The sequence below is a fragment of the Schistocerca americana genome, chromosome 1, assembly GCF_021461395.2.
Source record: "Schistocerca americana isolate TAMUIC-IGC-003095 chromosome 1, iqSchAmer2.1, whole genome shotgun sequence".
Taxonomy (NCBI): Eukaryota; Metazoa; Arthropoda; class Insecta; order Orthoptera; family Acrididae; genus Schistocerca; species Schistocerca americana.
In genome coordinates this window covers 933713387-933737474 of record NC_060119.1, presented here as the reverse complement: position 1 = coordinate 933737474, position 24088 = coordinate 933713387, and the positions used below count along the sequence as shown (strand labels likewise).

Here is a 24088-nt window from a genome sequence, read left to right as displayed (position 1 = left end):
ACTTACCAAATGAAAGTGCTGGCAGGTCGACAGACACACAAGCGAACACAAACATACACACAAAATTCAAGCTTTCGCAACAAACTGTTGCCTCATCAGGAAAGAGGGAAGGAGGGGAAAGACGAAAGGATGTGGGTTTTAAGGGAGAGGGTAAGGAGTCATTCCAATCCCAGGAGCGGAAAGACTTACCTAAGGGGAAAAAAGGACGGGTATACACTCGCACACGCACACACATCCATCCACACATATATGTATACTTGCACACACACACACACACACACACACACATATCCATCCACACATATGCAAACACAAGCAGACATATTTAAAGACAACTTTATCTTTAAATATGTCTGCTTGTGTTTGCATATGTGTGGATGGATATGTGTGTGTGTGCGTGAGTGTATACCCGTCCTTTTTTCCCCCTAAGGTAAGTCTTTCCGCTCCCGGGATTGGAATGACTCCTTACCCTCTCCCTTAAAACCCACTTCCTTTCGTCTTTCCCTCTCCTTCCCTCTGTCCTGATGAGGCAACAGTTTGTTGCGAAAGCTTGAATTTTGTGTGTATGTATGTGTCTGTTTGTGTTTCTATCGACCTGCCAGCGCTTTCGTATGGTAAGTCACATCATCTTTGTTTTTAAATATATTTTTCCATATAGTTGTTATATTAACTTAGGAATGTTGTTAAATTAACTTAATTATGTCATGTATTGGAAAATTTGACTCGTTCCACATCATTACGAAATATCGTATTCATGATCCATGGAACTAGTATTAATCTAATCTAACAAAAGTCTTACTCAATAAAACATTAATTAAGGAAATTGATCAGAAATAAAATCTGAGTCTAATTACTTTGACCCCGTGGACAAGAAACACAATACATGTAAACCAAATGCAACAGACATAGACACACATAGGACATCAACCACTACAAACCACACACATACAACAGAATTACTAATTCCCAAAGCACTGGCTTATTGTGCAGCATCACGCTCTAACTTGTTCCTGCTCAAAGACAACTCAAACAAATTGCGCAGTGGTATTTGATATCTGAGCGCAGCTTAAGATAAGGAAGTTAAGCAAAAGAATTCTTGCTTATTGCCTTAATACTTATTAAAATTATCTTAAACCGAAAAAAGTAGACACAATAACTTAAATTACCATGGTGCATCACTTCTAAGATTAAAGAGGTGGCCCTCTGAAGCACCAGCGATTCAGTTCTTATTTTTTATTATTATTATTATTATTGTTATTTTTAAATAACCACAGACCAGAAGTGAAACAGAACACTGGCATACTGTGCCTTAATGCCTTGATTTTACTTAGAATCATGTAGGACAGCACTATCTCAGCCTTAATGTTTAATCCCTATAATCATCGTGGCGTATAATACCTTAACTACTTGGAAAAGTTTCGCTGCATTGCCCATGTGGGTCCAGATGCAGATGCTTCAATAATTTAACAAAACTGGATAACCCTTTGCCCAGACAACACACATTGGGAAGATATGTGTAACCATAACACTGCCGGCCCTTACTGCAGTGAGTAAAATAGAAAAAGTGAACAAATGCCACAACTTTCCATAACTGTGGCAAACCAGACCAGTAGCAGCAAATGACGCAACAATGATGGAACAGCTAAAATGGTCACACTTCGTAATACCACTTCGTATCAGACTCAAACAACATTAACCTTTTTTCCACACTGATTGGTGCTGCACAAAAAAAACCTGTAGCATCCAGCAGTATGTGTGCTGTAGTGCCGACTGTCCAGCAGTTTACGCAATTCTCAATGTTGGCTGTTGGTAATACTATTGGACCACCTTGCACTACTGATCATGATTCTACACGAAAAGTGAACACTCAGAGGAACAGTGAAACAAAAGCCTTCAGTAATGGATCACAATGTAGTGAATGCATGTGTATGCATTGCCCATTATCACCTTAGAAGGTGCACCTGGTCAAATTTGACAGGATGCTGCGATGACATTAAGAACACTCAGTGAAAAATAGTATAAATCACTAAAAAAAATAATAATAATAAAAATAAAAATAAAAATTTCAGCTTGTAATGCCCACTTTTGCGTTATCGTTCCCGCAAACATAATAAAGCAATTACTTCAGACAGATAGTTGAAAGAAGTAGGTGGAATCCGCAGTTCACTATTGCCAGCCAATGCTGTGGTCCCAAAAGACAAATGTTTTAACACTCCATGCTACGACAACGTACTGCTGTTCACCACATCGGCAATTCACAACCAGGAGATGTCACCGTAAATAATTCCCACAGCCAGCTACCTCTACTTGTTTGCCCCAAGCACTCCACGCTTCTCATTGAGGACACACTGCTGACAACGTAGAGGTGAGTTGCAGGCCAGCATCACCCAAGTTCGCTGTTGGACAGATTTGCACATGAATTCAAACTGCCGGCCGGAACAATGAACATCTGGCACATTGGTAAAGAAGCAGTTGGATTAAATAAATCCATAAATTGCAGTAACAGGTTTTGCACTGCTTTTGTATCATTTCCTTGTAAATGTTTTACTGGGTAGTTCACATTGTTTTGATGATTTGAAATTTGAATAACACAAAAAATATTCGTAAAACAAAGTTTAATATTGGGTACATTATTCAAGTTTTCATATGAAATACAAACACTGACCATTTGTGGCTACGCAATACTCAAGACGGTTCATCCAATTTTTGAACACATCTTTCTTAACTGCTGGGAGAATTCTGGAAATTTTATCATGAATTAATCTTTTAACTGTTGCAAGTTTTTTGGACAGTCGGAGTAAACTCTTGCCTTAAAATAATCCCATAGGTAAAAGTCTGGCATGTTTAAATCAGGTGAGCGAGGCGGGCATTCAACACAAGTGCATTTGGAAATTATGTGGTAACCAGACGCTTCATGGAGAACTTGTAGGAAACAAGTTTTCATAGTGAAAGGCGAGGGCTTGCCTGTAAACTGCTATGCATATGTTTGTTGTTCTCAGGAGTTCGAAAGATTTTCCAAGACTAGTTGACTTTTGGTTCGATGCACTGGCAGTTGCACAGTAGTTTCGTACCCAGCTCACTATTGTTCCCTGAGCAGAAATTAGATGTCGTGGCTGAATCTGAATTAGATTTCATCATTGAATCTGGAAGTGCTTACAAAAGGCATACTGCAAGTGCACAGCAGATTCTCCATAGCCAAAATATCTCTCCACTACAACCAGTACAATGTGATTACTGGCCTTTATGTGGGATGAAACTTGACACTCTGTACTACTAATAGATGGCACCGTTATCCCTGTATCTAGTTTTTAGCATGTGTTATTCAAATTTGAAGTTGTCAAAACATTGTGGAACACTCTGCACTTTTTCACGTAATGCACTTGTGTTGGCTCTGCTGCAATGGGTGTAGCAATGACATCACATATACTGGTTTTCTTGTTTGCTCAGCTCTCTTTGTGCCATCAGACTTTTGTAAATTTGTCTTTCGAATGCTCTTTTCTGTGGCATCAGTAACTGAATAGTTCCTGTTGCATTGTATTTGGGTCTTCTTGTGATGCTCTACTCTGTCACCTGTATGGTGGTATCTTTCTGGCGTGTCATCATTGTGCTTCATTCACTGACTTGAGCACTCGGCCAATCCTGCATGTTGCAGTCACTTCTGCATTCACCTTAACATGCTCAGATTTCTCCCTATCTGGCTGTCTGCTGGTCCTTGCCTCAATCGGATTGGATTCTGGCATTGCCAGTAAAGAATTTTAGTAAATTTTTATTGTAAGCCTGGCATACTATTTTGAGGTGTAACAGTATTATATTCAGTGGATAAAACATATTTGGTACCTTTTAGCAATAAATCAGATTGTTATAGTGACCTTTAATTTCGTATCTTAGTTTAATGGATCCTGTTACCAATATGTCCGTACTTTCATGCTTAATTGGGCCACTCCTGAGAATTTCATTAGATAAGTCATAATCTGCTGCACAACATTGTTATCTTTTAATTTGCATGATTGTGTGGTGAGTTTGCTATCACAGTAGGGCATCAGGGATAGAATCTGTAACTTCTCAGGGGATGTTAAAGTGTTCAACTGGCACCTCACAGAACAACTGTCAGTAGCATGCAGAAACAGAGAGTGACATGAGGTGAGAGACTGGTCCGAGTAAGTCGGAATCACTGTAAGTACTGGCAGACCAGGCTATCCACCACCAATGGGTAAACATTTGAGTCAGTTGCTTGGCCCAGGCCAAACTTCACAGGAGCCCTCCTTGATGGCATCCAGTACTATTCTCCTGTGACATCCACATCAGCTGATCCGTTGATATCCACATCAGCTGATATGATTTCACCTCAACGTGCATTGGCAGGGATATTGAATCCCTCCCCCCCCCCCCTCCCCACACACACACACACTCCTGCCCCCCTTAAAATTCCTCATCGGGTCGAAAATTGCCTGACTTCTGCTGCAGCCTCTGTCACAAAAAGAGAAGGGGCGAGAGTTCCCCAGCAGTGGACCAACCACTGAAGGAGGCAATGCCAGTGCAGCTAGCTCCATTGGAATGGAAGAAGATTGTGGAGGCTGGAGTGAGGAGTGGCTTGATGGAATCAGCGGGAGTGTTTGACTTAACCACCGGCAAGTGGGAGGAGGAGGGCGTTTGGTCAAATTCTACGGACTCCATGTCGGTAGTTGCAGGAGCTATCCTAGCTGGTGCTGAATCTGCAGTTAAAAATAGGGTGACAGAGGGTGCGGAGAGAGTGGCAGTGGGGGCACATGCTGCTGCAATTATTGGTAGCCTCCCTGCGGACCAATGCTGCTGCTGACCCCATTGACCAGCCATCTTGGAGAAGGTGGTTGCTGGAGCCCCACAGGTTGCTGGCACAAGGGATTGGACTGACACGTCAACTCCTCTGCGTTGCTGTTCACCTCAGAAAAAGGCCAATCTTTATGGCCCACTGATACACAACCAGCCATGCTGTTGGCTGAAAGACCAAGCCCAAATGGCAGCCCCATGAATATTGGGAAGGGCCGCAGCAGTCCTGGCCTGTGATCTGCAGTGCAGCATATACCAAAGATATCGTGACTGGTGCCCATGGGAACACTCCATTGGACTGCACCTGTTAATTAACATTGCCTGGATGTGGCAAGAAAAGTTGGCAGTGCATTCTCACACAAGGTAGACACAGATTTTTTTATTTGAGATTTAAAGGTTCATGCTAATTACTCTACCTTTGAGTTAGAAGCTGGATGAAATTGGGCCATAGCCAAATGCTGTATACCATTGTGTATGCAAAAATCTGCGAACTCCCACAATACAAATTGCTGACCATTAACGGCGGTGAGGGTCCAAGGAGAATCCTCAGTAGCAAAAATAACCAACAACATGTGAATGTGTCTTGACGTCATGGAGGACAGTTCGGCAACATATGTAAGATTTGACAATGCATTGACTAACAATACCCCAACATTACACAAATAGGGAGTGCAATCAGGCCATTCCGTGAAGACTGCTATGTTTTCATGATTTTCTGAGAAAGTGAGTCAGCAACCACAGCTTCCTGTGCTGTTGAGGGAAAAATCCAGCAATTTCTGCGCAAGACACTCTGCATAGCAAAAACTAAGAGCCTCCTGTTGATCGAACTCCATATCAGGACCATTCGACAACTGTGTTTGTTCATCCACATAATCTTGCTGGGTGGTGCACAGGTAACAAATGTCATAATTATAATTACTGAAAAAATGAGCCCAGCTCTGCAACAGGAAGGGGTCGGGGTGGGAGACAGTCTGATCCAGTAGTTTAGAGTGAAGGGCGAATAAGAATACCAGGTGCTTTTGGTTGGTGATGAGTAATAACTTTGCTCCATACATGAAAACATGGAACATATAATGCCAAAAATGGGTCCCAGTGCCTCCTTTTCCACCTGTGAGTAGTTAAATTGTATAAGAGAAAGCATCTTTGATGCATAAGTAATGGGCTGTTGAGTGCCGTCTGGGTTCCAATCAAACAGAACTGCACCAATACTATACTGACATGCGTCAGTGGCCAGTGTTAGTGGTATACCTGGTGTAAAGGAAGCCAGTCAGGGACAGAGCGCAAATGGCGCTTGAGGGACTGATAGGCCTGTTGACTGTCCTCAGACCACACAAATGTGGTGCCCTTTTGCTAACGCCGATTAAGAGGATGGTAAATATGCACAATCTAGGGAATAAACTTAGAATAATAAAAAAATCTTGCCAAAAAAGGGACTGGAGCTCCTTCAGATTCTTGGGCATCAGCAGGTTGTGATGGCTTTGATGCACTTGTCCATAGGCATGAGGACATATTTGCTAAGCACATATCCCAAAAATGCACTTTTGGGAAGAAAAAATTGTATTTTTCCAGATTGCAGTGAAGGCTATCCTCCAGAATGCATTGGAAGACTATTTACAGATTTTGTAAATGCTCCTCTCACACAGAGCCTTTCACCCAGACTCATTGAAGTAGTTTACACAAGAGGGAATGTCGTGAATTGATGGCTTCAAATATCATTTATAAATTTGCTTAAACTTGTAAAGCCCTAAGGGATAGTGAGTATTGAGAATTTCTGAGAAGCTGTGTTCAGTACCCACTGAAGATATGCATCACGCAAGTCGGTGGATGAAAAACACATAACCAACAACTCCTTTGGCCAAGGAAGTGGATATGAATTCATGATACATTGCGCTTTGACCATCTGTTTAAAATCACTGCAAAGATGCACAGCACCATCTGGTTTGTGTATCATCACCAAAGGGATGGAGCACTGCAGTAGGAGAAAAAATGCTGAGGACTTGCCAATGCTGCAATTCGTCTTAGACCTTATCGCACATAGTGAAGGGAATGGAATGGGGGTGATAAAATTCAGGTATTGGGGATGGCTTAAGGGAGATGTGTGCTTCAGAATTTTCTGCCTAACCTTACAGTAGTAAGGAGCCTAATCTTTAAAAGCGGTCGATTCAGTCTTTAACTGTACTTTCCCAGCTATCTGGAAGACAAGCGCAGAAAAGGCATTTAACCCAAAAATATCCTTCATCTTGCGCGAATTTACCACTAACAGTGTAAGCTGTCATCTCACATTCTTGCAATGGGCAGAGACAGATAATTGCCCACTCAAAGGAGTACACTGTTTACTATAAGACTCAACTTGATGTAGTGGCTGTTGCAACACAGAGCTCAAGAGTGTTTGCGTACCTAAGTTAATTAGGCTGACTGTCACTCCTGGGCTTACCTGAAACTCAGTCAGTCGTCCATCTACTGCCAACATAGCAGAATGAGCTGAGTTGATTCTTGTGGCATTGGCAGATGGTCTCCGAGTCTAGGGAAATCGCTGTGGCCTCTGATGACCTCCTGTGGCTTGCTAACTTTTCACAGACTGTTGCCAAATGGCCTGTTTGGTGACATTCCCCACATGTGGTCTCTACCTGTGGGAAATCCTATCGAATGTGCATCAGATGACAGTTGAGGCAGGAGTGCCAGCTTGCCCATTGAGTGGAAACAGGTGCAGAAGGAGAGCGCCACAAAGAAACCAAAAAGTCATAGGTGATAATTATGATGCTTGATTGGCGCATCCCTGCCAAGCCCAACATGAGTGAAGACAGGCAGTGCCATGGTGTCACGGCTCTTGAATCATGAGCAGAAGGCAAGGGCACCTGGTTCACCCAGCAAAGCATGGGGGTCTGTTTAGTGCACATGTCTAACTTTAGCAGTTGTTGGGAAGAATGTCCATTGCCGCTGCTTTAAGTTCATGTGATTCCGCAGCCTTAGCAACCTTAGCTGAAGAAAGGTTGGACAAAACCAGTGCCCTAGTATGAACCTCTGGATAGAGCATTAACTGCACTATTGTGTCTATAATTAGTGAGTTCACATACAAAGTAGTTCACTGGGTAACTCGAGATGACATTGCACAATAGGCTTTGCAGGTCAGCCATCCACACTTCATCCTACTACCTGGGACACTTGTGGTGCTAGTTAAACTATAATCATCTTGCCACTACACGGATTTGATTACCAGAATACTGCGCGAGCAACTGACAAAGTCAAGTTTCTGAAGCTCGATAGAAGGCTTCAAATTCTGTGTGATTTTGTATAATCCCACACTGCTGCACAAGGCAGATGTATCAACTGGGTTGAAGATACACTTCAGTTGGAAGTGCAGCAAGAACCGCTGCAGGTATATTTCTCCATCCTTTCTGTAGACTTGTGCCATGAGCATGGCATAAGTACATAGCAATTCCATATTGTGTTGTAGTAGTTCCTAAATCTGCTCCTGCTTCAACTTTTGTTGCTGCTCCTGGAGGTGTCGCAGCTCCTGCCAACATTGCATTGCGGGTTCCATAGTAACTACAATTTCAGCACAAATGTAAACTATACAAGCCGACTGTGGCTCAGAATCAAAGCCAGGAGCTGAACCCCAGAAGAGGAGACGAAACTCGACATACAAGTCAACTTGCGGGGGAGCAGACTGTCCAAACACCACATAGAGATGGGCATTTAGATAAACACAAACGTGACCACTGCGAATGCTTGTCACTAACACGTGGAAACAGAGCATGGTGTAAGGTGAGGGACTAATACAAGTTTGTCAAAATGAGTGTAAGAACTGCCAGGCCTGGCCTATCGTGACACTTAAGTCAGCTGAACCCACACCACACTTTGCGTGCACCCTATGTTATGACATTCTGTACTATTCCACTGTGATGTGTGTGCCAGCTCATCTCTATCAATCTTGATGTTTGCTGACAGGGCTGCTAAATTCTCTATCTACGCTATCAAGCCTACCTGGAAAGATTCGCAGACTAACAAACAATACTCAAAAGTCAAATGAGGTCTTTGTACATGGTATCCAGCAAAGGAGTCTCTCATATCAAACTTAAATATCTTGAAAACTAAAAGTTGATAGATGATTACAACAAGTGGTATGTTTTCTGTGAAAGCTGTAAGAATTTTATACAGAAGTTTTGAAATAGTGGGAAAAGTTACTAATAGATGACACACTAGTTGCAATACACAGTGCCTATAAGTGCTGCATCCCAGATTAGCACAGTCAGTTCCATCGTTGAACCGTGAAAAGGGGTTAGTGTACCTGTGGAAGAAGTTGAAATCATTTATTCGTTGAACAACATGTGGTTCTGGAATACCACAGGTTAGATCATAGTCCTGTGGCTATAAAGTGGTGTTTAGAAACACAATTTAACGCTCCAAAAGCCTGTGATGCAAAAACCATTTGCAAGCTCTTTGCCATATTCTGGTCAGGCAGCATAGCTTATGATCTAGTGGGGAATGTTGGCCCCAGGCAAACTGTAGTTTCTCCTGAATATGTGTCTTGTAAACCATTCAGCAAAATTCAAGGAAATGCATCCAAGGAACTCTGGCAGAGACTCATTTGAAGCATTCCAGTGCACAGAAGAGATTGAGACCGAGCCAACATCTTTCATTCAAAATCCAAAGCCACCAGGTCATACCTGCACAGGCTGTGTGACAAAAGGCTGACTTTGCAACCCAGTTTCTCACAGTGATTGATAATAAAGAATTGATGTTGGCTGCATCTGGTACACAGTTGAAGTACAGTTCCACCTGAATGGAGTTATGAGTAAACAAAACTGGGGATTTTGGGGTTCAAAAAATCACCATTTATATGAAACTAAACCACTCCATTCTCTCAAAGTTGCTGTTTGAGCTGTGGTATACAGCAGAGCCGTTAGTGGCCCTTTTTCATGTGAGATCATTAGTGAATGTTACTTTGCAATTTTGGAACTATTTGTTGCCACACAGCTGGCATTGGGAAGATTAACCAGGCACTGAATGATTCACGCCAGATGGGGCCATACCACATCTCACTGAACAAGTGTTTTGCGTTCTTTGTGAATACTTCAGGAATAGAGTCAGTGCAAATTTACTGACACTGGTCTGGATTGGCCTCGTTATTCACCCAATCTGACTCTCATAACTACTTTTTGTGAGGCACATTGAAAGACACTGTCTACCAAAAGCAATTCACCACATGATCTGTGTGGTATCTGAATCCATTTCTGTTTGATACACTACAGGATGTAATGCAAGTTTCATTGTTTGTTCGTGCCATCTCTGTACTGTGAGTGGTAGACGTTACAGAAAGATTGTGATGTGATTACAAAGACTGCTAGCAGGGGGCGAGTTTAATTATGCACACTGGTACTGTTATGGGCTGCACAGCCTACAGTGCCGTCTGTATAAAATTCTTAAGCCTTCACAGTAAACGTATGCTATGTTGCACTTGTCTGTCGATCTTAGTTTTTGAGATATTTAATTTTGAAATCATGGACTCGTTCACTGGACACACTGTAAATCATAACTGAATGGATGGATTACATTTCATAAGGATTCTTTTAGTGAGATTGCCCAACATCTGTCTTTCCTATAACTGTTTGCACAAAATATTACATTTGTTTTTGTTGAACTGAACGGTGAGCCCCTGCACTAAGTGTCAATCTTTTACTGTTCTTCCTGCATTTTGCTGCAATTTTCTGGTGTTGCAATTTCTCTATTCAGTACGGCAACTACTGCATGCATCTTCATGGAACTATTGATGTTATCCATTCATTCATTTATACTTATCTTGAATGTTAATTGCCTTATGACAGTCCTTTGGGGCACACCCAAAGTTACTGTATCATCTAATGATTTCTTCGTATTAAGAATGACATACTGAATTCCATCAATTGGGAAGCTCTCAAGTCAGTCAGAAAGCTTATTTAGTATTCTTGAGCTCATATTTTATCCATAATTTAAACTTTATCCAATTTTCTGGTGTTGCAATTTCTCTATTCAGTACGGCAACTACTGCATGCACCTTCATGGAACTATTGATGTTATCCATCCATTCATTTATACTTATCTTGAATGTTAATTGCCTTACGATAGTCCTTTGGGGTACACCCAAAGTTACTGTATCATCTAATGATTTCTTCGTATTAAGAATGACATACTGAATTCCATCAATTGGGAAGCCCTCAAGTCAGTCAGAAAGCTTATTTAGTATTCTTGAGCTCATATTTTATTCATAATTGAAACTGTATCCAATGCATTAAAAAAAAGATTGAAGTTAACTTGAGTGAAGTCATAGTCCTATATCATTTTGTAGAAAGTTGCACTGCAAATTAACCCTAACAAGAAGCTGGTAACCTTTCAATGGTTTCTCCAGACAAGATTATTAAAGTCACACGTGAGCATTAATCGTGTTCCATTACCACAGATTGGCATCAGCAATGCGAGTCCGTAGTTATGGGCATTGTTCAACAACCTTTTCGAAAAGTGGAATGAACTGCTCGTTTTTTTCAATCGCTTGGAATACTTATTTGGTCCAGCAGTCTAGGATGTACTAATTTAGGTTAACGGGGAGGAATTTCATGTATATAATTTTCATAAAATTGAACATGCATAGTTGCCTCTCCTGTATTGAGCAGTTTTAGTTGATTTTCTCTCAGCAGTTTATTACCACAGTTATCTGTCATTTCAGCATTTTTGTGACACACAAGTGAGGGAACTGTAGTGTTATGTTCCACAGTGAAACTATTCCAGAAGACCAAACACAGTACTTTACTCTTCTCTTGTGACATCTATGCTTTTCACTACCAGCATTATCATTTGAGTGACTATATAATTATTTCGTCTGCTGTCTTCACTAAAGACCAAAACTTGAGCATTTCACGCCATTGTGGAAGTCAATAAGTTATGTTATAGCCAACAATCTTTTTTTCAGATATGGTTTAATAGTTCAGTGAGTCATGGTGATAGCAAATTGTAGTTTCTTCTTGCCATTAATGAAGAAATTTTAGTGCATCAGTTGTGCAGTCGTGGACAGACCACTTGTCCATCTTGAATGAAAATAATCTCATCATTGTGTTTGATTAGTGGATAGCCCAGAGTATTAGACTCACCACCACCGCATCAAAGGTTAATGGCAGGTATGTGTCTCACTCTTCTGATTTCTAGACACTGCTTGTGCTACCTCCACAGTACTACAGTACAATAGTAAGTCAGAGAATATCTGCAACAACATAGTTGAATGCTTTTTTCATGTAGGTATATTCTTTATGATTTAATGGAGGCTTTATTGCTGCATTTGCTTTTGTGCATTAAATTATGTAGTAATATATGAGGTGTCAAGTTATGTATGTGAGTGCCTAACTCTGTCAGTATACTGAACTACCTGAATGTGGACCAGAGACTGAAAATAAAAGAATTACAGGGAGTGTATACTGTGAATATTGTTTTATTAGTCTCATTAATGTACATAATCAAAATCATTTGGTTCAGGTACAGGAGAGACACCAAAATTGTGGTAAAATTTCACTATAAACATTGAACAACAGCATCATCATATTAATACAATTTTGTAATATGTACATACAATAAAAAGAAATTAACTACCCCTTGCTCAAATTATCATTTCATCCTGTGTGAATTCTTTTACTGAATTGTAGTACTTCTTCCACAGAATCTGCTGTAGCCTTGTTTTGAGAATCCCTGGTTTCATATAAAATATGTTTTTGCCCATTGACTTGTATATTGTCATCCCCATTTACTGTGGAGTCCTTGTGTATAATTTCAATTGGTGTGGGAGTAAAATAAAATTATTTTAATTTCTTGTTTTATATATTAGGTGAAAATGGTTCTGCTCAAATAATTTTTGTCTGCTTTGTTGGAAGATTATTATTTCATAAATGTATATGGAAGGAACAGTTAGGATTTGGAGTACACATTATGAGGTTCAGTTTAAGAATTGAACAGTTAATATTCTTTCAAAAAAATTTAAAAACTTGGGAAATTCTTATGAACTATGTGTATATAATTTCTTGTTATTATTTTATTGGTGTAATATTTATCAATGTTTTCTCTTTTTCATTTGCTAGCGCAAGAATGATTCGGAAAAAGTTACAAGAAAATGAAGAGTTCAAAGTTACAAGTTACAGTTTAATCAGCCATAACAAACTGCTTCGCTGTATGCTATGGTATGTATTGAATTTATTTGAATTTTTTGTTATTATGATGTTAAAGAACTCACATTTATATATAATAATTGAACTATTGATATACTAACAATAAGACGGAAATGAATGCGATTAGATTAGATTCACTGCTTGCTTCGTGGGCCTTGTGGACATGTCAGAAAACGGAAATACTTGATCAGGGTGTATATGACACGGGACAACAGGGAGATCTGGGAGAAGCCTGGGAATTTTTTCGTCCAGGAGAAAACTGGGAAAAACCCAGGAATATTTTAGGATTCTGGGAATTTTTCATTGTTTTAGTTTTCAGTTAAATTTTTGTAATTTTGACTGGTAAGAACCGATACCCTAACAAAGGAAATTACTGTATACCACTACTGCAGAATAATACTTCAAACAATAAAACATAAACGATAGAAAAAATGAAAATAACTTAAATTGCAAAGGAAATGCACCATATACAACAACGACACACAGTGCTCTTGCAAGCGTCTGCCAACAGCAAAATGTGTCAAAGGCTTTAGGAAGACTATGCAATGCTTCATAACAACAAATTGCCTCCGATGAGCGTGAAGTCACAACTGTTACAAGCGGCCTCATATGCATGCGCAGTTGAGGCGCGCTTGAGCAGTAGATTCTCCCGCTTCTGGCTACAGGAATGTGGCTGTTGGCTGTGCAAGTAGTCGCAGCAAGCAGCTAGATGCTACCGGGAAAAGAGGGCACCAAATTCATATTCTGGAGGGAGAAAAAACTTGTTTCACAAAGCGCCTAGCATCCAGCGCACGTTTGTCTATCGATTATTTTGAAATGCTTCCCTGTTGGTTTTTGAACACAGTTTAAGTTGATTTCTGAATGAATCATAAGTTGATTTTTGAAAGCGTGCATAGTGTACGTGATGTGTGTGTCAGGAGAATCCTCGTCACTTCTAGAAATAAACTTTCTGCAGACAAAAGGGGTCGGGGCTACCCGAGGTGAGCGGAGTAAAGCCGAACGGATGAATGCCAATCGCTGTCTGATTATGTGATTGATTGGTTTTGCGAATGATCAGCATTGTTATAATTACTAGCGAAGTCCATAGATTCAGAGTACCAGAATGGAAATAAACGACTGACAGGAAAAACAGGTGAGAAAGATTACGTACTATCTTCTCGGTGTACCAAAGAAAATGAAATTTTGACAGAAAATTTTTGGCCAGGTCGCTACACTAGTAAGGACCAGTTGTACAGTCCCCGGCTAGCAGCCGCTTAAGTTCTATTCTGGAAGTAATGCGGAAAACGTGTTGTACGAACATGTAATAATGCCTAACCGTAAAATAATTGCGGGATAACTAAACCCGTGATTCTGGCAAGATTAGTGAAATTAATTGACGAACAAATTTTGACAATGGTAGGAATAGCTGCAGAATTGCTGATGACAAGATTGTTCGTTAGAAGGAGGAGAAACGGGGACATCACACAAATCATGGAAGAATATGACAATTCCAAATTTATATAAAAATTTCGTAATACTACTTTTCAGTCTCATGCTTGTGAAGCTGGTGCATATGAATGAAATGTGAAACTATTTCCTGACATAAAGCTTTTTGCTTGTAGTAGGCCTAATAGGCATTTGATATTGGCACTTCGTGAATTATATTCTGTCGTGTTATAAAAATGACCATTTGTGCCAAAACAGTCTCGTTTATTAGATGTGTGTTACAAAATTGCTGGAATATTAGAAAGTCCTATGTTGTTTTATCTAGCAGACAGTGACAAAATAGACGTAATCAGATCAAGAACCAACCCCGGCCTTGGGTATTATTCGTATTAGCATTTTTTTCAGTTTTAGATAACGATATTTCGATTTTTCATATAGTGAATCGTTTGACGAACTTTGATGAGGTAATAGATTCTTTCGCAGAAAGGAAAGCGTGCCATTAAAGCTGTAGCATGATTAGAGAGAAAAAAATACTAGGAGCTAAGGATTGAAGGTATGTGTACTTTGTTACTTGTCTCTTTTCTTTATTGGTTTTATGTATCCTATATATTTAATTTTATGTCACACAAAGCAGCAAGTTATTAGGTAATAAGCAATAAAGAGTGCAGATTTTCTGAAGAGATCTTGTTCTCCCAATTACAAATAATCCCATCCGCTATTAATTGCGAGATTTTTTTTTTTAAAAAAGAGGGGCAACCTATCAAACCGGCCGACTGGGAGCAGGATAGGCACCACAGGACATTTCAGCTTCCACTGTCCTGAATATAGTTTGATGGCATCCAGTACAAAATATACACGTTTCAATTCCACAGAGCGAAATACAGTGACGTGCAATAGAAGAATACTTTATGAAGAGGCGTGGCACTGTACTTTGGCACACTTAAGACCAAATAACTTGTCTTACATTTCCTCAAACACATACGTTTTATGTTTCAGACTTTTCAGGAAGATGTGCACTACAAGATGAACATATTTTTGAAAATTCGATTTTTTTTAGTATTGACCCGGTTTGTAAATATCGTAGATCCGAGGTTGATGCGCAGAGCAGCCTGGGTTATAGTAGGTAGTCCCCACGTGACCTGTGTTTACATTTAGCTATTTTGCTGTTTCCCCTTCGTTTACTCTCACGTCAAATGAAAACAAAACAGATATCTGTGGCCGGGAGCTATCAAGTGAATTAAAATACATTCACATAATTAGGGAAGGCTAAAATATGTCATTAGTTTCAGATTTTATTTATTTTTTCCACCTTTCTGACAGTCAAGTATTAGTCGCCTTGCAGAATAATGAAATTACTTTCGTCTGTTTGCTAAAGAAATTTGACTTTTATTAACCTTTTCCGCAGAGGCAGTCAATGTATTTGAAACGAAATGTTAACTTCCACAGTACTGGCTAGTTTCAACTGTTTGCTGCATTTCAAGTGCATGTTTTCATCTTCTAGCACGTATGGCTTTATGCCATAATAAAGAACCAAACACGATATAATACAGTACTGGTGCTCCAAGAAAATTTACATCCCAAAAACCGCACTGAAAAGCTTAATATCAGGTCGAGGTCTACTTGATTGGGAATCTGGACATACAAATGTGCACTTTAAGTATGCACTTTAAATGTGCACATTTTAGTTATGGTTCACGAAATTACGATGCTCTTGAAGTATCCTCCGATGTCTTGTTTCTTTTATGACATAATGTATGATCTTTCAATGTTTTTCATGTACGTACATACGGTCTTCCTGCGTCATGGTAGCTGCGCAAGTGCAGTGACGCCTGTTATCTGCGCTCTCTGGCAACTGCTAAAAAGAACCTATTTCTAACAGATCACGGGAAAATATTGCTAATGGTGGTTTGAAAAGCATTACTTTCAAAGATAATATCATTTTACGTAAGTTGAACTATGTGCGAGAATGTACCATGAATTTCTTAAATCACAGAGCGTTTGACTCTCATTCAAAAATCAGCTCTTTGATGATGAGCCATTTAAAAGAATTTTGAACAATGAAGATCAGACATTTGTCATTATTAAAAATTTTACTGGCACATTTGTGTGATTCTTAAAGTGTAACACGCACAAGAAAGATCAACATTATATGCAAAATCATAGCTTCTCTTGCAGCTTATTAACCTTAGATACCAATATTATATGTGAAAGCTTTTCTTTTCTTGTAGCAGCACTATGTATATTAAACTATTAACTTTCCCTGTTTGTGTGTTCGTGCTACGTAACAGTGATGTTGCTGTTGGCTGACTACATCACGTGTCCTATGCTCTGAATATCCGCTGTCATCGACGGCCGAGATCACATGACATGAGCTATCACTCCTTACAGAAACGCATCGCAATCTCGATTTCAATGATTCAGAAAGTACTATGCGGTGTTTGGTGGAATTTCAATGTATACTTTTGTAATACGAAAATACGCAACATTCATGTTGCTGGACATAAAAGATCTTTCCAAAACGCGTCTTTTTCTCTGAGTTTTGTATTCTAAAGTGCCGGGAAATTCTACGCCCGTGTGTAAAACCTTAACCATTCAAAGGATTGATAAGGGAAAATATACTGTCACTTAACACGGAAAAAGTGTGTTTTCACCCGGGAGAAAGTGTATTTTTTAAACGGGAAATCCGGGAAAAATCTGGGAATTTTTCTTCCTTGTCCACGTATACACCCTGATGATGCATACCAGAGAAGATTTCTAGTACCTTATGGTTCCGTCCATAGATACTAAGTGAAATGAAATGGCCCTGAAAAATGTGGAAGAAACAAAAAGTTTGTAGTAGTAGCAGTAGTAGTAGTAGTAGTAGTAGTAGTACCTTTATTCATCCGTAGATCTCTTTTTACAAGGACATAGGACATGTCAAAGTATTTACAAGTTTAGACTAATTTAAAATAAGGTAATTCGTATACACATATATTTACAGGCTTCTAGTCAGACATAATCATTAGATTTACTCCTGCTATGCAATACTTGTTTTTGCAAGTAACTTATTAAATAATGTAATGCCACACCGTTCACTCATATCTCACTATCAGTCACTGCACACACATTGTTTCATAACACTTCACTCACCACACACACACACACACACACACACACACACACACACACACACACACACACACTGGTGATCTCTGGGCCATTTTCTGTACCGCAACCTCCCATTTTCTATCCTGAAAAACTAAGTCATTATCCCTCCATAATGATTGAGTTGTTGAGCTCAGAAAGAGGAAGAGCTGTTAGTATTGTGCTATGCATAGCTTGGGGGTAAGTATTACTAGAAAGGAAAAAAAGAAGGAAAAAAACATAAAGTGAAGGTGTTATGTGGAAGTTTTAAACCTACTCACATTTACAAATTACAGTAACAAAAAACTTTCCACAAACCTAGAAATTTTACATACTGTGGTATCTAAGAAGATTTGTAGGCCATTGAGACATAGCATTGCCAAAATAAAACTCTTGGGTATATGACAAGGTTTATTCCAACATTTATGAAGCACAATTATAGAGACAACACGTGAAATATCTCCCTGGTTACGCACAGTGACCAAAAGTAAAAATGAAGAATAAACAAGTGGCACTTTGCGACAAGATAATTTTCCACTATTGCTACATGTGTTCTTAAAATGTAGTGCACCTTATTGTTTTGTACTAGTGCAAGCACGGATGACTGCTGCATAATTTCTGGATACTGCTGAAGGAGTGAGATATACGGTGAATCACCCATTACTGTTCTTATTCTGGCACAGTCACTGTGATGAAATTGACCCTGGCTGCTTAGGTTGACTGTCATGTCCAGAAGACAGCAGTGCCTGAGGTCTGGAAGTAGTCCAAAGTATGACAAAAAGTCTGCCCGTAATATCGGATGCAATACATCGACTACTATGATGTACATATGTCTGAATGGTGGAGCCATTGGCAGAAAACAGGCAACGATCATCACGACTATGACGAGGTAGGCATTTGGCCGGGTAAACTGACACAGCTGCTCTGGTGTCTACCAAGAATGGCTGTTTCGTGTATTGCTCAGTGATAAAAGGCGACAGCTGTTATCTGTTGAGTCAGTTGCTGTCATCACTGAGCCCTTGTCGATGCTTCTCATTTCACGTGGCAGGTTACACTGCTTGGCCTCTGTATGGAATGGTCTGTGGTACTAGCATACCATCATGGTTGACGGTGAGCAGTTGCGACCCCGTGTTGAGCTGTGGAGCTTGTGATGGTGAGTGGATTCAGAGGAACTAGTTCCAGACTGGATTTCAGAAGTGTGGAATAAGCGGTGAGGAGCTCTTCTTCACTCAGAATCAGTACTTGTGTTGGATAGTTTTGTGGGCACACTGGTGCATGCAGAGCCGTGACCTGTGCTGTAAGCTCCTCCAGTTGCACCTGTAATTATGGAAATATTGGTGTGGTGGGACTCAGGTTGTGGTGTGACACCTACCTCCCATGCAGACGGATACATTCCCACTATATGGTCGGCCGTCTGCATGAGAGTGTCTAAATCTCCTGCACACACCATAAGTATCTTTTGTGTGTCCGTGGGCGGGCGTGACAGCCAAATGCTCCTCAGTATGTCATCACTGAGTGCACTGTTTGCCAAAGTGCACAGACTTTACAGTAATTGCAATGGCATGTGATTTCTGAGCTTTTATATGCGCAGCAGTTTCTCCAGTCTCTTGACCTCTGTCTGTGACAAGTGTTTGATTAGTGCACTTTTAATTGTTGTGTACCATTCTGTGGCTGGGAGTGCAGATATTTCACTGGTCATCTCTTCATTTAGTGCTGCAATGATGTAGCAGTACTTTGTCTTGTTGGCTGTGACATGTGCAAACACAAACTGGCTCTCCAATTGAGCAAACCAAAGCATTGGGCTTTGTTGTCGAAAGGGAGGCGGTTTCATGGATTAGCAGCTGACTGCTGGGATTGCTGGCATCTTGCTTGTGATTGTTGGTTTGAACATGAGTCAAAGCTCCTCTGTAAGTTGCATGAGAAGAACGTGGCGCAGTCTTTACGCGTGTATGTCACAGCATGGATGGCTTACGCGTACGCTGTAGCCGATGTGATCATGTAGCTTGTTAGGCGGTATTATCATGTCAGGGTCACCACTAAATGTTGGGTATGTGATAAGATACATTCCAACATTTACAAAGTGCAAGTCCAGAGACAATGTGTAAAATACATCTTTGGTTCCATACAGTGACCAAAAGTAAAAACAATAAAAACACTATCGCTTCATAACATCTTATAAATTACTTTGAGAAGCAATGCTTTGCAGCAAGATAATTTTTCACTATCGCTACAAAACAGTGTACTGTATTTTATTGTATTTTATTCACACAAATCAGATGCAGAATTTGAATATGTCATAAAACTAATATTTGACATTGTTAATAATGTATGGGCCACTTGATTCTATTAATAAATTTGTCTTTGAGATTGGCATTGACCCCAAATAAATCCTTTTGGCTGGTCTGAAACATACTTTATTAGTATCAGACACTTTATGGTTTCTGGGAAGTTATTAAAAATGTGCGTTTTTGAATAGTGGATTTAAGTTGTCAGAATAGCATGGCTCTGCTAAAACTGTTGTTGCTAGGTAGCTGGCCATGGGCACCTGACTTGTACATGTGTGCCTGGAAATAACAGATTTATTGGGAGGTCTAGTCATGTGACTAATTCAAGGGACCGTGTAAGGAAAAGTTGATCTTTCGGTTTGTGATTGACAGTGGGAAAGATGTATACCAGTTACGCAGTGATTGTTTTGTTAGTGCCACTGAGAAAGGGGTGTATTAGAAACCACAGTAGAATTAAAAGGAACGTATTAAGTGGAAAGCTGGATGCAGATTTGATGGTGATTTGGCAGGAAGGGGGGGGGGGTTACGTTTGTCGATGGTGTGAAAGTGAAGAGAAACCCATTAATAGTTTGGTGTGCATTTTGAGGACAAAAGTGAAAATTGTAATTCAAAATAGGAAATGTGGCCTTACCACTATGATGGAAATGATTCAAATTGAAGCTCACAAAATAGGATGCAAAAGAAACATTTTACCAAAAGAATTATAGTTTTGTATGGGGGTTTCAGTCATTTATGTAATGAAACAATCTTATCTGTTTGTCACAGAACTACAGTTGTGCAGAAACTTTGTGTGATATCTCCTGAGCGTTATGTAGCAAAAATTGTTACTTGCTTTACCATATAGGGATTGCAGGCCAGAATCTGGCCCATTTTGATATGCTGAGCAGCATTACAGTAGTGTGCAAATATGTGTACGTGTTGCTGAAAAACGGCGGTGCACAGTGATGTTGGGCATAACAACTGTTGGATGAAAATTTCCGCTGTATGTGGTTTTTAATCAGAAAACCCTGCCAAAGGGAGAAAGCAGGGTTGCCACAGGTTCTGGAAATCAGGGAATTTCCAACATGTCAGGGAAATCAGAAAAATATCAAGGAAATTGGAAGGGAAAAAAACCTGGAAAAATCTAATTTTTGTCTCAGTAGATGAAATGATTTGATTACTGAGGTGTCATGCATCATCGCTGGCTGGGTGTAGCTGAGTACGTGCACCGCTGCCCTGCTCCCTGATTGCTACTGCTTCTCCCCATCCTACCACTCCGCTCAGCTTGCAGTAAATGATGCCACCACTTCCTGGGAGCTACTGACAAGAGGCAGGGAGGCATGAGGAGTGGTTTGTTTGGCTCTGATTCTCAGAGACTGTAGAAGCAGCACCCGGAGACAGCGGTCGTGTGTTCAGGAGTTGTGTCGGAGTGATTGTGTGAATGTGTTTGTGCTCTCATTTTCTGACAAAAGCTGTGGTTGAAAATGTAGGTGTGAGTGTGATTGTCTTTTCTATGTGCCTGTCTGTGGTTCAGCAATCGTCTTTATGGTAAATTGCTATCTATCATTATTGTTATTATTGATTCTCAGAGTATTTGAACAAGTTATCTGTTGCATGAATTGATCACCAGGGTCTCATTTCATCAACATGATATCTTGGCTTGTGAATAGCTGGCCACGTGAGTGGATTTCCATGATGGGCCAAAACCGGAGAGCGTTTCTGCAGGTTTCTGTAATGGATTGGGCCTGCCGATCTGAAGCCATTTGGATCTCACTAATATGCCAATTCTGTCCGTCAGATATAGTCTCACCAATCTGCCTACAGGGTGGATCTGTTTGTGTGTGGCGTAATGCAGCAGATTTTCATGGTTTATCCATGGACGCAGGACTGTGCTGCTCCTCTGCAGGCCGGAGACCATGGGCAATGGAGTTCAGGAATTGCAACTGTCTCATCACAAACACATTGTACAGTGTGGTGTTTTATAGACATTTTGTTTGTTCTAGTATATTTTGGCAGTTATGTGTTAGAAAGTATGGACGATAAGAAGAAGAAAATTGTGTCAGTCACGGGCAGTGTATATGCTATGTACTCACATATTTCTTGGGGGAGGGGGGTAAATTGCACAATACCTGTAAAATAATAGATATAACACAGTGGTTAATAACCGACAATTACGAACATAGTAGAACCAATATGTTATTGGTGGTCACCTACGGTGTTGGTTTACACAATTTTTCTCCACCTTATACACTTCTTTCAAAAGGCTACATTTTTCTGAGGTTATTTCTGAGGTTATTTCTGAAATTAGTGAAGATGTCTTAAATCCATCTTGTGACTCCAAGGAAATGCATATTTTTGTCACCAAATGTGTTTAAATCCGGGAGTGTCACTTGTGGAAACTTATGGCAACCGTGGAAAGTTTCACAGCTGCTGTCATTGTGAGAGCTTGTGATGGTGGGTGGATGCAGAGGAACTAGTTCCAGACTGGATTTCAGCAGTGTGGAATAAGCGGTGAGGAGCTCTTCTTCACTCAGAATCAGTACTTCTGTTGGATAGTTTTGTGGGCACTTTGGTGATCGAGTGAAACAAAACCTGAAAAAAGGAAACTGTGACCTGGTGATTGCACCTCATGACACAACAAGTGTCTGCAGCCTTTAGATGTGTGTATAATCGTCCATTCAAAGCTAGTATAAGACGGTCCTATAAACATGACATAATAAACAAAACAACTGTATTGCCAGGAGGATGTTTGCAACCTGCTTCTGTGTCTGAAGTGTGCCTTCGGTTTTGGCTGCTTGCTTAGAAGAACTTGTCATTTGGTTTGTGTGTGTGTATGTGTCGGGGAAGGGGGAGGTTGAACTTCCAGTAATCTTGATGGGACTGATGATGATCTTTGTGATAGTGACTCTGAGCAGCAATCTGGATTGTCTAGCAAGGCTGAAGAATCAGATACTGTTGATGCTGAGAAGTGGTTGTACTTCATTTGGGTTAAACTAATAGTCTGGATTACATCTGTCCCACAGTGTAATGTTTCGATGTGTTCAGGTTTAATGTGTGAGGGGCATTCAGTAAGAAATGCAATCCTTTTTTTTTTTCTGAAACAAGGTTGTTTTTATTCAGAATTCCAATACACCGTGTTATTCCCCACTCTTTTGGCAACAAAACCCTATTTTTCAACATAAGCTATGTTCAACGTGACCACCTTACACTGTAATCTTACCCCTCCCGCACATCACTTGATGATTGTCACTCATTTCAAAATAAACTCTTTTAATAAGCTTCAAGAGTTGTAAGATTCACGATAAACTTATTTACTTATCTTCTTTTCTCAAAGTTGGCTCCAGTTGTTCACGCCTAGGGGCTGATTTTTGAAGCTGAAATTTTTGACATTGTAGGTTCTCATGGTTACAATTGGCCTAAATAATTGTAAAATATTACCTGAGCAGTTAATTTCTGTTGCTGTAATTTTTTTTTCTTTCGCGTTTTTCTATATCACACTGTCTTTACGATTTTCACTTCAAAATCAAAAATTACATTGTTATTGCCAAACATAGAAACACATCCAATCATATCAGAGGCATGCCCATTGCTAATACATTCTGCAGTACTAACAGTATTCCAAAGTATTTCTTGACAAATTACTTTCTATTAATGAATTCAGAAATAAATTTAATAAGTATCATCCGATTGCACAATTAATAATAGGAATTTTAAGTGTGCCAGATATTTCGTAATTTCAAATGTTTCTAAAAGAAAAGTAATTTTAATTTTATGTATAGAGCTAGTACATATCAATTGTAACAACAAAAATAATTTCTTTTTATACATTATAGTCTGAAACACACCACATTGTGTACAAAATCATATGAAATGCTTTTAGAAAAACAGCTGAGATAATATTAACTTGTTTAAAAATTAGAAATTATTTTTGGCATTGATAACTTCTGTTAAAGAAAAGTAACACTAGACGAAGGTGTCCCTTTACAATATCCCTCTCACAAAATTTGGAAACAATGTGTTTATAATATTTTGTGATGGACTATTAAGGTTTGCCAAACGGTGTACAAAATGTCAGAAGATAAAATACATATGTATGAAGTATCTGATACATAACAAATTACAGAAATCATAAGAAAAATGTCTACCACACAAGTATTAATCTATACATATATCAGGACTTGGCTTTCAGATTTTCAGATCTGTGGAACATTCTGTCACAAGACAAATAATACAAAGTCAAAACTATAATATTACAACATGAAACTATAGAAATAAATACAGACACAA

General features: G+C 39.7%; 1 protein-coding gene across 1 annotated transcript in view; it reads left to right on the top strand.

Annotated features, from left to right (window-relative positions):
- LOC124615424 (pre-piRNA 3'-exonuclease trimmer-like) overlaps nucleotides 1–24088 on the top strand; it is a 203156-nt gene that overhangs the window by 157050 nt on the left and 22018 nt on the right. Inside the window, exon 11 of the mRNA XM_047143303.1 lies at nucleotides 12903–13001. Within this exon, the coding sequence (XP_046999259.1) occupies nucleotides 12903–13001 (99 nt within the window). The remainder of the gene's footprint in view (nucleotides 1–12902; nucleotides 13002–24088) is intronic.